The sequence below is a fragment of the Entamoeba dispar genome, genomic scaffold (assembly GCF_000209125.1).
Source record: "Entamoeba dispar SAW760 scf_1105229459599 genomic scaffold, whole genome shotgun sequence".
NCBI classification, from domain to species: domain Eukaryota; phylum Evosea; order Mastigamoebida; family Endamoebidae; genus Entamoeba; species Entamoeba dispar.
Window position 1 is genome coordinate 1,763 of NW_001853773.1, and position 11,793 is coordinate 13,555.

The 11,793-nt window shown below is 22.7% G+C and overlaps 3 protein-coding genes across 3 annotated transcripts, besides 17 other annotated features; all 3 read right to left on the bottom strand.

The window, feature by feature from the left end:
• The first annotated feature begins 28 nt into the window (after positions 1–28).
• Positions 29–350: a repeat region.
• A 43-nt stretch (positions 351–393) lies between these two features.
• Positions 394–444: a sequence feature (AT_rich).
• A 9-nt stretch (positions 445–453) lies between these two features.
• Positions 454–2,607, bottom strand: EDI_001030 (uncharacterized protein; the record flags this gene model as incomplete). The annotated part of the gene is made up of 1 exon (XM_001735950.1): positions 454–2,607. The coding sequence occupies one exon, from the start codon at positions 2,605–2,607 to the stop codon at positions 454–456; it is 2,154 nt and encodes a 717-aa protein (XP_001736002.1).
• A 101-nt stretch (positions 2,608–2,708) lies between these two features.
• Positions 2,709–2,738: a sequence feature (AT_rich).
• A 583-nt stretch (positions 2,739–3,321) lies between these two features.
• Positions 3,322–3,407: a sequence feature (AT_rich).
• A 427-nt stretch (positions 3,408–3,834) lies between these two features.
• Positions 3,835–3,859: a sequence feature (AT_rich).
• Positions 3,860–3,973: 114 nt separating this feature from the next.
• Positions 3,974–4,001: a sequence feature (AT_rich).
• Positions 4,002–4,105: 104 nt separating this feature from the next.
• Positions 4,106–4,229: a sequence feature (AT_rich).
• A 274-nt stretch (positions 4,230–4,503) lies between these two features.
• EDI_001050 (uncharacterized protein) lies at positions 4,504–5,499 on the bottom strand (the record flags this gene model as incomplete). The annotated part of the gene is made up of 1 exon (XM_001735951.1): positions 4,504–5,499. The coding sequence occupies one exon, from the start codon at positions 5,497–5,499 to the stop codon at positions 4,504–4,506; it is 996 nt and encodes a 331-aa protein (XP_001736003.1).
• Positions 5,500–5,592: 93 nt separating this feature from the next.
• Positions 5,593–5,614: a sequence feature (AT_rich).
• A 91-nt stretch (positions 5,615–5,705) lies between these two features.
• Positions 5,706–5,777: a sequence feature (AT_rich).
• A 647-nt stretch (positions 5,778–6,424) lies between these two features.
• On the bottom strand, positions 6,425–7,402 carry EDI_001060 (uncharacterized protein; the record flags this gene model as incomplete). Its single annotated transcript, XM_001735952.1, has 1 exon — positions 6,425–7,402. One exon carries the CDS (start codon positions 7,400–7,402, stop codon positions 6,425–6,427), a length of 978 nt encoding a protein of 325 aa, XP_001736004.1.
• A 359-nt stretch (positions 7,403–7,761) lies between these two features.
• Positions 7,762–7,832: a sequence feature (AT_rich).
• A 516-nt stretch (positions 7,833–8,348) lies between these two features.
• Positions 8,349–8,394: a sequence feature (AT_rich).
• A 913-nt stretch (positions 8,395–9,307) lies between these two features.
• Positions 9,308–9,345: a sequence feature (AT_rich).
• Positions 9,346–9,723: 378 nt separating this feature from the next.
• Positions 9,724–9,836: a microsatellite.
• Positions 9,744–9,810: a microsatellite.
• A 103-nt stretch (positions 9,837–9,939) lies between the features above and the next one.
• Positions 9,940–9,962: a sequence feature (AT_rich).
• A 439-nt stretch (positions 9,963–10,401) lies between these two features.
• Positions 10,402–10,591: a microsatellite.
• A 425-nt stretch (positions 10,592–11,016) lies between these two features.
• Positions 11,017–11,141: a sequence feature (AT_rich).
• Between the last annotated feature and the right edge of the window lie 652 nt (positions 11,142–11,793).

Below are 11,793 nucleotides of genomic sequence, written 5' to 3' on the forward strand. Positions count from 1 at the left end.
AGAAAAAAGAACTGATTGTATGGTTTTAGCTAAAAAGAAAAGTAATCATAGTAATGTAGTGGTAATAACATACTCTTCTTAAAAAGAAAGTCAATAAGAAGAGTTTTAATATTCATTAAAATCAGATGAGAACTTAAATGATGAATATTTAATTCAGAGATGCCTGAAATATTATTCTAGAACAAATAAAGGTATGAGGAAATGGAATTCTCACTTTTCAACATCAAAGCTAAATAATAAGCTAATATTTGATAAACAAATATATTTTTAAATCAAATTGATTGAACTAATCTCCCCTGAGCAAGAGAGAATAGAAAATAAATATATTAACATTTAAATAACTATTTTCTTTATGTATATTTGTGACTCATTTATTTCTGTTTATTTTATCTCTTATTTTAAATTTTATTTAATCTTTTAAAATTCAAATTAAATTCAAATTATCTCCTTCACTTAAACAATCACACAGTCATCCTTATAATAAATTTCTCTTAATACCTTATTCTTTTTTAACTTCTCTGGACATTCATAAAAACATTCATTTCCAATTTCAATATCATATGTTAAAATATTTACGGTTGTTAACTCATAACAACATGCAAAACAATAACTTCCTATTTTCTTAACTGATGATGGGATATATACAAATGTCAACATTGAACATCCTTCAAAACATTCATCTCCTATTTCACTTATTGTTGTTGGTATGATGATTGATTCTAATAATTCACAGTAATTGAAACATTTATTCCCTAATTCTTTAATTGATGCTGGAATAATAAATTGATTAATATCTTTCTTTTCAATATTCTTTCCATTGACTATTTGTAGGTTTTTTGGTGTTTCAATACTTCTTAACACTGGTTCATTAAAAAATATTCTTTCTTCACTTACATATTTTACTTTTTCTATATTCATATATTTCAATGATACACATCCTTCAAAACACTCACTACCTATTTCAGTAACACTTGTTGGTATATTAATATAAGTTAATGATGAACATCCTTCAAAACAACCACTACCTATTTCATTAACTGATGTTGGTATATTAATTGATGTTAATGATATACATCCATAAAAACATCCATTTCCTATTTCAATAACACTTGTTGGTATATCAATACTTATTAATGATGAACATCCTTCAAAACAATTATATCCTATTTTACTAGTTGTTACTGGTATATCAATACTTGTTAATGATGAACATCCTTCAAAACAATTATCTCTTATTTCACTTATGGATATTGGAATATTAATTATATTTAACTCAAAACATCCACAAAAACATTTAGATCCTATTTCAATAACTGATCTTGGTATATTAATTGATGCTAGTGATGTACATCCACAAAAACATTCATCTCCTATTTTACTAACTGACGCTGGAATATTGACATTAGTTAATGATATACATCCCTTAAAAAATTTATATCCTAATTTACCAATTGTTGTTGGTATAACAACTGTTTTTAGTAATAAACATCCTTTAAAACATTTATCACCAATTTTTTTAACTGTTGTTGGTATTGTAATTGATTTTATTGTTTTACAATTCTTGAAACATCCTTCTCTTAATTCTTTAACACTTGTAGGAATAGTAACTGATATTAATGCTTTACATCCTTCAAATATAGTATTTTGTATTTTATCAACATCAATGGTTAATTCAACAATTTTTAATCCTGTACATTCATTAAACCAATTATTTTTTATTTCATTAACTGTTGTTGGTATTCTGATTGATGTTAATGATATACATCCAGAAAAACATTCATCTCCTATTTTACTAACACTTGTTGGAATAATTAACCCAGTTAATGATACACATCCTGAAAAACAATTATTTCCTATTTCATTAACACTCGTTGGTATATTAATTGTTGTTAACGATGAACAATCCTCAAAAAAATTATCTTCTAATTTACTAATAGTTGTTGGTAGACTAATTGATGTTAATGATGAACATCCTGAAAAACAACTATCTCCTATTTCATTAACACTTGTTGAAATGTCAATACTTATTAATGACGAACATTCATAAAAACAGTTCCATCCTATCTTACTAATAGTTGTTGGTATAGTAATTGATTTTAATGATGAACATCCATTAAAACACCACTTACCTATTTTATTAACTGTTGTTGGTATATTAATTGTTGTTAATGATATACATCCTGAAAAACAACTACCTCGTAGTTTACTAACAGATGTTGGGATATTGATTGATATCAATGATGAACAAAATTCAAAACATCCACTTCCTATTTCATTAACACTTACTGGTATATTAATTGTTGTTAATGATGTACATTCATAAAAACAGTTTGGTTCTATCTTACTAATTGTTGTTGGTATATCAATACTTGTTAATGATGAACATCCACTGAAACATCCACTCCCTATCTCACTGACTGATGTTGGGATATTAATTATCCTTAATCTTGTACATTCTTTAAAACAATTCTCTCCTATCCATTCAATATTATTTGGAATATTGATTTTCATAAGCTCACTACAATTTTCAAAGCACTCATCAGCTATTCCATAAAATCTTTCTGGTATATCACGCCCATATTGTTTTCTATCTTCAATTGTAAACATAATTGATATTTTATAGTTATTTCATATGTTTTAATAATAATGAATGAAGAATTGTTCTTATTTCTATATTATTCCATTGATGTTTATCTCTTTTTTTTGACTTTTTTTATTATATAAAAACATAAAAATAACATTAAGATTGATACTGTAATGTTACTTGTATTTATTTTTATCGTATAATAGGGTGTTATCGACATGAAATTCATCATTTCTTTTTATTTTCGTATTCGTTTCATTTATTTTTCAATTTTAGTTTTACAATTACGAGTAATAACTTTCATATTTTTATTTCAATAATATAATATCAAGAATTATTTTGTGGTTTGTTTGCTTTTTAATTAATACAATTCTACATATTTTCAAAAATATAAAATACTTTTTATTACCCCTGTAATGTTTTTGTCTTCAAAAAAAACACGTTGGTTAATTGTAATTATATGTATTTCATTTTTAACAATTATATATTGTATACATATTATATAATAGTAATACTTACATCAACCATTAACATATTTGTTATTGTTTGATGAGAGAATTAAATACATTACAGTACTTTTAATGATTATATTATTTAATAACATTAAGATTATTCATAATTAGGTTTATTAATTATTCTTCAGAACTTAACAAAAGTAGGTGATTGTTTTTCATCAATTATCGTTATTAATTATGGCGTTAATGTTTACTTTTTAAATATAGACTGTATTTCTCCACATTATTTATTTTTATTTTTGTTTATAATTTTGTTAAGAAAAAAAATCTGTAAAATTACATTCTATATTTTATTTGAATTTATAATTCAATTCGTTTAATTTTCTGTTATCTCTCATTTCATTATTTATGACATTCATTATTTCTACTTTATTTTTGATATTAACAATTAATTTATCAAAAGTTATACATGTTAATTATTATATTCATATTTTATCAAACTTATTATGATTGAATAATATGATTATCGACACTTGTTTATTTATTTTCATTACACTTATATGAATGATTGATTCCATAAGTTATTTTTTTAATACAGTTGTAATGATAAAATTTAATGGTATTATTTTTCCTATCAAATATATTAACCATTTATTATTTAATTCTGGTGTTTTAATAATTCATTTTTAACTTTTCTATTAAACTATTGGTTAATAAATAATTCATATAATGATTTGACTATTAAAAATCACTTAATCCTGGTTAGTTTAAACGATAACTTAAAAATATTAAGGGTAATATTTTTATAATAATATAAAAAGATTGTTTAAAAAGATCTCATTCAATTCACGAATGTTGTGTGAGTATTAAATTAGTTTCTTTTCTTTGTCTCTGATATTTATTGTTGAGTTTATAATTTAATAGTGATTGATACATAATTTTTTTTTCAATTAATATAAAATCAATAATCAACATAAGGGATAAAATAATACAAATTGTTTGGCTGAATTTATGTCATAAAAACAATCAAATAAATGATTAAACACATTAATTCATTATGTAATTGTATTTTATTTATTTCAAAATATGAAAAATAATAAAGAAAACTATGTTACAATTATGTTTTAATTTTCTATTATATTTATTAACGTTGTTTATTTATATTTGTTGTAATATTTTATTTTATATAACTTCATATTTGGTTCAATTTATTATTATGGTTTAACAGTTTTACAATACTATCACCAGTGCAAATGGTATTACATTGAATGAAATTTATAAATCTTAATTTCTTGGTTAAAGATTGTTTGTAAACTTACGAATTTCATTCCTGTTTAATAATCAAAATAATTTATTAAAACCTTCATTTATATAACCAGTTTAATTTCTATTGTTATAAGTATCTGGAATCGTTAACATAATTGATGTGAAAAAAAGTATAAATTATACTTTTATAGCATACTTTCATTCTTCTAGTGATTGGTCTTCATTTGCTCCAAGAATTCTATTAACTCCAAAACCGTTCATAATAAGTTCAAACAATGCACCACCAACATTTCCAAGAAAATCCAAGAAACTTTTTTTGGGTTTTTTTGAATACTGTTTTGGAATTGGCTTGTTTTTGTATTTAGTTTTTATTACTTCCCATTCACTATACTCAACAGTTCCATCATTTTTAATTCTTTTTTCTCTTCTCATGTAGTTGATTTTGTACTTTATATTGACGTCATCACTTTCAATAATTTGATGTTCATTTTTTTCTTCAATAATAACCCTTTCACTTTCTGATCCATTTTTGATAACTTTCCCAACATTAATTGAAGGTAAGCTTCGAGCCCATGTTAAAAGCATTACAATTTCATCTTCTGATCTTGTGTTATCAATCTCATCATCATCTGGACGAGAATCTACAAAATACATAGGTATTTTGACTATTTTATCTCCTGTTGTTTCTTCAGCTAGTTTTATTACTTCTGGAAGAAACTTCACATTCTTGGTTTGTATTTGTTTTTCTATTTTCTTTAGGGGTGTGTAATTAAAACACTTAGTCCATACAATGCATACATGTTCCCAGAAATCAGATATTGGAAAAATGGTACACAACAATTTAATCATTGCTTTGATGTTAGCTGACAATCTATCATTGGTGCAATTTAAAACAATAACAATTCCTTGTAACCCTTCTTGTTTTTTAACATAATCTACCATTTCATTCATATGTTGCCTATCTTTATCTAAACCACCAGAGTCTTGAAGACCAGGGGTATCAATAACAAATACATCACTTCTATCACCTTCTCCATATGACCCTTCAGTTTTTTGTGTTACCGATTTAGCTTCATCACTAACTTCAAAGCCATTACTTTTCTTCTTCAAAATAAAATTACCAAGTGAACTTTTACCGTCACCAGTATTTCCGATCATTATTAACTTAGTTTTTTTGGTCTCTTCAATACTCATTATTTATTTTTCAGTTATCAATTGTTTAAATAGTGGTTATGACAACAAACACTTATTTGTATATTTATAGAATAATGTTTAAAACTCTTATTCATTTTTATTTTTAAAAAAATTTCATGCTCATTTGAAATAAATAATTTCAATTCTGTATTCTTAAAATATTCTTCATATCTGTTACACTTAACCGAAAGCAATAGAACATTTCGAAAAATAAAATAATTTTATCAAATTTTACATTGACATTTTTTATATATTGGTTTTATTTTTATTTAATTTTACACTAAAACCTATTTTTTTCGGTTTAATGGGGGTAATAAAATTACTCAAAAACATGAAAGAAAATTATCGATAACTTAACATAATATTTGTACATAATTAAAACTTTTATATGTTTGTTTGAATTAAGTAGAGGCTAAAAATTCAAAACATTTGAAATATACCTATTTATAAGTTATTGACTATTTACAACAGATACGTTATCTGTTTCATTTTCTTTTTTTAACTATGAAAATTTCATTTTGTTTTTGTTATTTTCATATATATACAAGTTGAAATACAAAGTATTTTGTAGAATAATCATTGTTTTCTTTATTAGTGCCAATCAAAATAAAATGTTCATAATTATATTATTCAATACTATATTTCCAGTTATTTTTAGCACTTTAAATAATAGTTGATTATTCGTGAAAAAGTAAAAACAAATTTATGACACCTCTTCACTGAAGTCATAACCTACTTGATGTACTTTTAATTTATTCATTTTATCAACTCTAGAATAAAAAACTGAATCTTTCAATATGAATACAAGTATTGAAACATTTTCACTATTTTCTTTACTATTCATACTTAAAATTTATCTGTTCATTTATCTCTCATGTTTTTTATTAAAAAGAAAAATGCTTTTAAAAAGTCAATTGAGAATTGTTTATAAATTGAACATATTGCTCAAGAACTTGCTTAAACTAAAAGCCCCACTTAAAATAAGTTCGAACACCCTAACTCCAACCCGAGCTAATAAAACCAAAAACCCTTCTTTTGTAGTGTCGGAATATTGTTTTGGAATTGGTTTGGTTTTAGTTTCACTACTTATCAATTCCCATTCTGTTTCACTAATCTCTCCATTATGTTTAACTCTTTTCTCTCTTTTCTCGTGAATAACTCGATATCTTATTTCATTTTCAGTGACTTCTAGAATTTCTATACGTTCTTGATCTTCAACAATAACCTTTTCATATTCAGAATCCTTTCTCACAACTTTCTCAACAACATTAAGTGACGCTAAATTTCGGATCCATGTTAAAAGTGTTTTAACTTCTTCTTCAGATCTTCCATTATCTTCCCCTTCATCAGGTTGAGAGTCAACAAAAAACATCGGGAAAGAAATACCTTCTTCTTTTCCTGTTGTTTCTTTAACAAGTCTCTTTAGTTGTTCCTGATATTTTTCTTTTTTTATATTTATTTGTTTTTCTAGTGTTTTTTCAGAAGTATAATAAAAGCACTTAGCCCATACAATGCAGACATGTCTCCAGAAATCTTTAGTTGGGAATGCTTTGTACAACTTCTTAATCAGTGCTTCAATATTATTTAAAAATTGAACACTATTAAAATTTAAAACTAAAGCTATCGCTTCTAATCCTTTTTGTTCTTTAATGTAATTCACCATTTGGTTTAATTGGTTTTCATCCATTTCTCCAGAGTCTTGAAGACCAGGGGTATCAATAACAAATATATCATTTCTATCATCTTCTCCATACGACCCTTCAGTTTTTTGTGTTATTGAATTTGGAGTGTCGTTGACTTTGAAGGCATTCTTCTTCAAAATAAAATTACCAAGTGAACTTTTACCATCACCTGTTCCTCCAATCAAAAGTAATTTAGTTGTTTTACGTTCTGATATACTCATTATATATTTTTTAGTTAAATTTAACTCCTTTATATATTATACCTTCGTTGATATTGAAAAAACTTTTTATAAATGATGTTTGTCATTTTTATTGATCACTTGATGTAAAAATAAATATGTCCTTGTTATACTTTAAAAAAAGATAAAACTAACATACCCCCTAGATTTATTTTTAAACTAATTTTGTATCGAATAATTTTGGAACATCATAGTGTAAACAACAAAATAACATTTAATAAAATAGCTAATTTTACAACACCACCAACTTGTTCATTTCCGTTCTATTTTTATCGAAAGGAAACATGTTTATTTTTATCGACTTAATTAGATAACACTTATGTATTTTATTGACGTAAATGATTTAATGAAAATATTAAACAAAAATATTTTTATTCTTTTGTTTGATTTTATATGAAGAAAATTTATAAATGATACTGCTTTTTATTCATCACTAAGTTAATAGAAGTGATATCATTCATATGACAAATCAATATGCTTTAGTGTATTATCTTTTTTTATTTACAAAAACAACAATAATATTATTTACATTGTTCATTTTATTGGTAATAGTTATTGTATTTTTAATCTTCTTATTATTATCATTATCTTTCTATAGATAATCTTTGTTTTATTCATTATATAACTTACTTGTAATATATTAATGGTTTTACAAAAACATTTCTGTAATAAAATAAATACACTCCAATAACTTATTAAAGAAATAATACAATTTGAAACAGAATGAATAATGAAGAAAATAATAAATACAAATCACTCTTAAACAATACGTATTAAAGTTAGATGAAAAATATTATTATTTTATCAAAAATCAGATTAAATGGATTTAACTCATTGATTAAACCATTTAAATGTGGTTTTATTTCATCTTTTATTATTCTAATGTTTTGTTTCTGTAAATGAAATAATATTATTCACAACCATATCCATTATATTTAATATATTAATGAAAGTTAATTGATTTAAATATAATTGGGTACTAAATTTTCTTAATATTATTATTTTACCAACACATTCTTTCATTCTTACATTATTTTTGTGTTGTTGATTATATTCGTTTTTAATTAACCTCTCATATTTTTATTCAAAAATTAAACAAAAAGAATAAAGAAGATATTTGGAATAGATTCAAAGAAATTATGAGAAGCGAAATTGTATGAAAGAACAGAAAAAGGAGAAATGAAAGAATTAAAGAAACAAAGATTATGTTAACAAATAAAGTGATTATTGATAGAAAAATAATTAAAATGAATGAAGGTATTAAAATAATAAGAGTATTAACAAGATGTTATAATGATTATATAAAATATGAATAGTGACAGTTGGTTAATATTCAACAGAAAGTGTAACACAAATATGAATATTAATTGAATTAACTATTAAAATATCTCAATTGATCAATAAGCAAAAGCTGAGAGATATAAATTAACAAGAATAATTACAACTGATGGACTGATAAACATAAAATATCAAATAAGAAATGTTTTCATGATGGAGTTTGAAGGATAAGAAAATTGTATTCAAAGTGAGTAAATGATTAAGAACAAAAGTGTAATATTATGAACAACAAGAACGAACAAAAATAGAAATAAAATGAAGTAAATAAAAGAAATAACATTTATTGACTACTCACTGATAAAACAAAATGAATGTTTAATTATAAATTAATTCAAGAAATGAAAATGAAATAGTACAAATAATAAAGAGAGACAAATAATATAAATGATGGCATTACAAAATTACATCAAGACAATTTAAAATGAAGATACAGAAGTAGTGATTTTGATGAATAATCATAAACTTCAAATAAAATATTAGAAATAAAATGAATCCAGAGAACGACCAATTAATGAAATGATAAAGAGTAATGAATCAAATGTAAAAGAGAATATATAAATTGAATAAAATAAATAATTCATTAAAATGATAAGATTTATTACGATAATTTCATCGTTAAATAATATCAAATGGTTTATTTATAATGACCAAAATAATACAGTATGAATAAAAACGATAAATTTGGTATCAATTTATCTTTAGCATTCATTTGATTTCATCTGTTATTTGTTAATTTAAATATCACAATTATACGAACGGTTAATAAGAGAATCAAGAAATTATTTGAAAATCATTCAAAACACTCTTAATTCAACAAAATATAAAATCAAATTAAATAAAGTAATTGTCGAAAACATACATTCATATTAATAAAGAAAAAGACAATTAAAATAATACCAAGTACTATTCATTTAGACTACGACGAATTAAAAGAAGAACATGGAGAATGAACATTTAGAGTTATTTATAAATAAACATTTAGATGAAAATAGTATTAATAAAAATGAAACAAAGTGAAATAAAGTCAAGAAAAATAAAAAGGAAAAGATAAAGAAGAAACAATGATATATTTAGAAATGGATATCTTGTTCGTTTTTGTTCCAAAAAAATTTGTATGGTAAATGAATTTTGTCATTATGACAGTGTTTAAGACTTAATCAATAAATATCCAAATGATTATCTTTTTAAATTAAAAATTAATTTTCTGATATCTTCATGAAAATAATATATTACATCGAGATATTAAATCTGATAATTTTTAGTTACTTCTTAATGAAAATGTTCTTGTTAATTGTAAATTAATTAAATTTCCTTCTTCAAGAAATATAATCAGTTGATGACTAATATAAATTTTACTAAATGTATTGGAACCCCTGCTTATATGGAGCTGAAGTATTAGATAAAAAAAAAACATTACAAATATCTTGCTGATAGTTATTCATTTTTAATTCAAATGTATGAATTTATGAAATTGAATTATGATAAAATTCTTTTTAAATATCCATTGTTTATTGTTGATTTGTTACTAAATGAAATCATTTATCAATTATTTCTCAAATACATAATTGGTTATATTTTATCATTACAATTTCTTAGAATCATATCTCATCAAAAAGATGGTCAATATCAAAAATGATTGATGATTTATCAATTCATTTAAATATTAATCATTATTTCATTTTGTTTTTATTTGATTTCTTCTTTTATCAAATTAAATATAAATATCATTCAATTGATTTATATTTGATTATATTTGATTTGTATTGATTAATTAAACAATTTGTATTAAATATTCTTTTTGTTTATTATACTTTGTTATTCTTTGTTTATTCAACTCTTTCATTCTTATATTCATTATTTATTATTCTAGTTAGTATTTTCTTATATTAATAGTAGTTATGAGTTTTCTAGTATTTCTGTTTATCATTTCATTCACTTGTATTTAATACAATACTTCTTTTCTTTTATTATTCATTATTCTTAAATTCATCATTGAAGTGTTTCTCTTTATATTAAATAATCAATATAATGTGTATTTAATATTATTGAATTACTCTATACATCATTTGTTCATTTGTTAGTGAATTGATTGTATTGTTATTATGTAATGATGATATAAGTTAATAAATTATCATAACTCATATTCCATCATTGTACAAATTATAATTGAAATCATTAGTATTAATGATGATTGATTCTCTTTCTATCTTCTTATGAATTGAATTTCATTAAAGATAAAGAAAAATAATATTCTGATCTAAAAATACATAAAAATAAAAAGAAATAGTAATAAACAATAGTAAAATACTATAATAAATATAGTTTTGATAATAGTTTAATTTTTAATAAAATAAACTATTTTGAGTATTATTTAATTAAAATACTCAAGATTCATATCTTAAAACTATTTCAACTTTAAAACAAGAATGGAACATACAACAACATCAACAAACTAATAAATAATAAATCAAGAATGAAAATAGGATACAATGAAATAATATAATACCAATGTATTTTGATGATATTAAAGATTTTATTAATTTAGAAATTGGAATTAAAAGATTTCAATGAAATATTGAATGACTTCATTTTAATCCAATTCATTTAAATAATATTCAAGAATGTTATTTTATAACATTGAAACATTTCATATTTATAATAAATATGATGAAATATTTAAAGATGGAAGAATATTTAAATATGTAATATGGTATGATATTAGTTATTCAACATATTTAAAAGAGAAAGAAGAATGAAATATATGTAAAAATATAAAATACACATAATATGATATAAGTACATATTGAATAACATACAACATGAATTTCAAATAATATGATGTTATTGTTTTTATGAATGTTCATCATTAACATCAATTAATATACTATCATCATTTACATCATTTGGAATTGGTTGTTTTTATAAATGTAAATGTGTTGAAGAATTAAAACAAAATAAAACAATACCAATAGAGTGTTTTAATGAAGATTAGAATATGAAATACCAATAATAAATGAGATGAATGATAAACAACC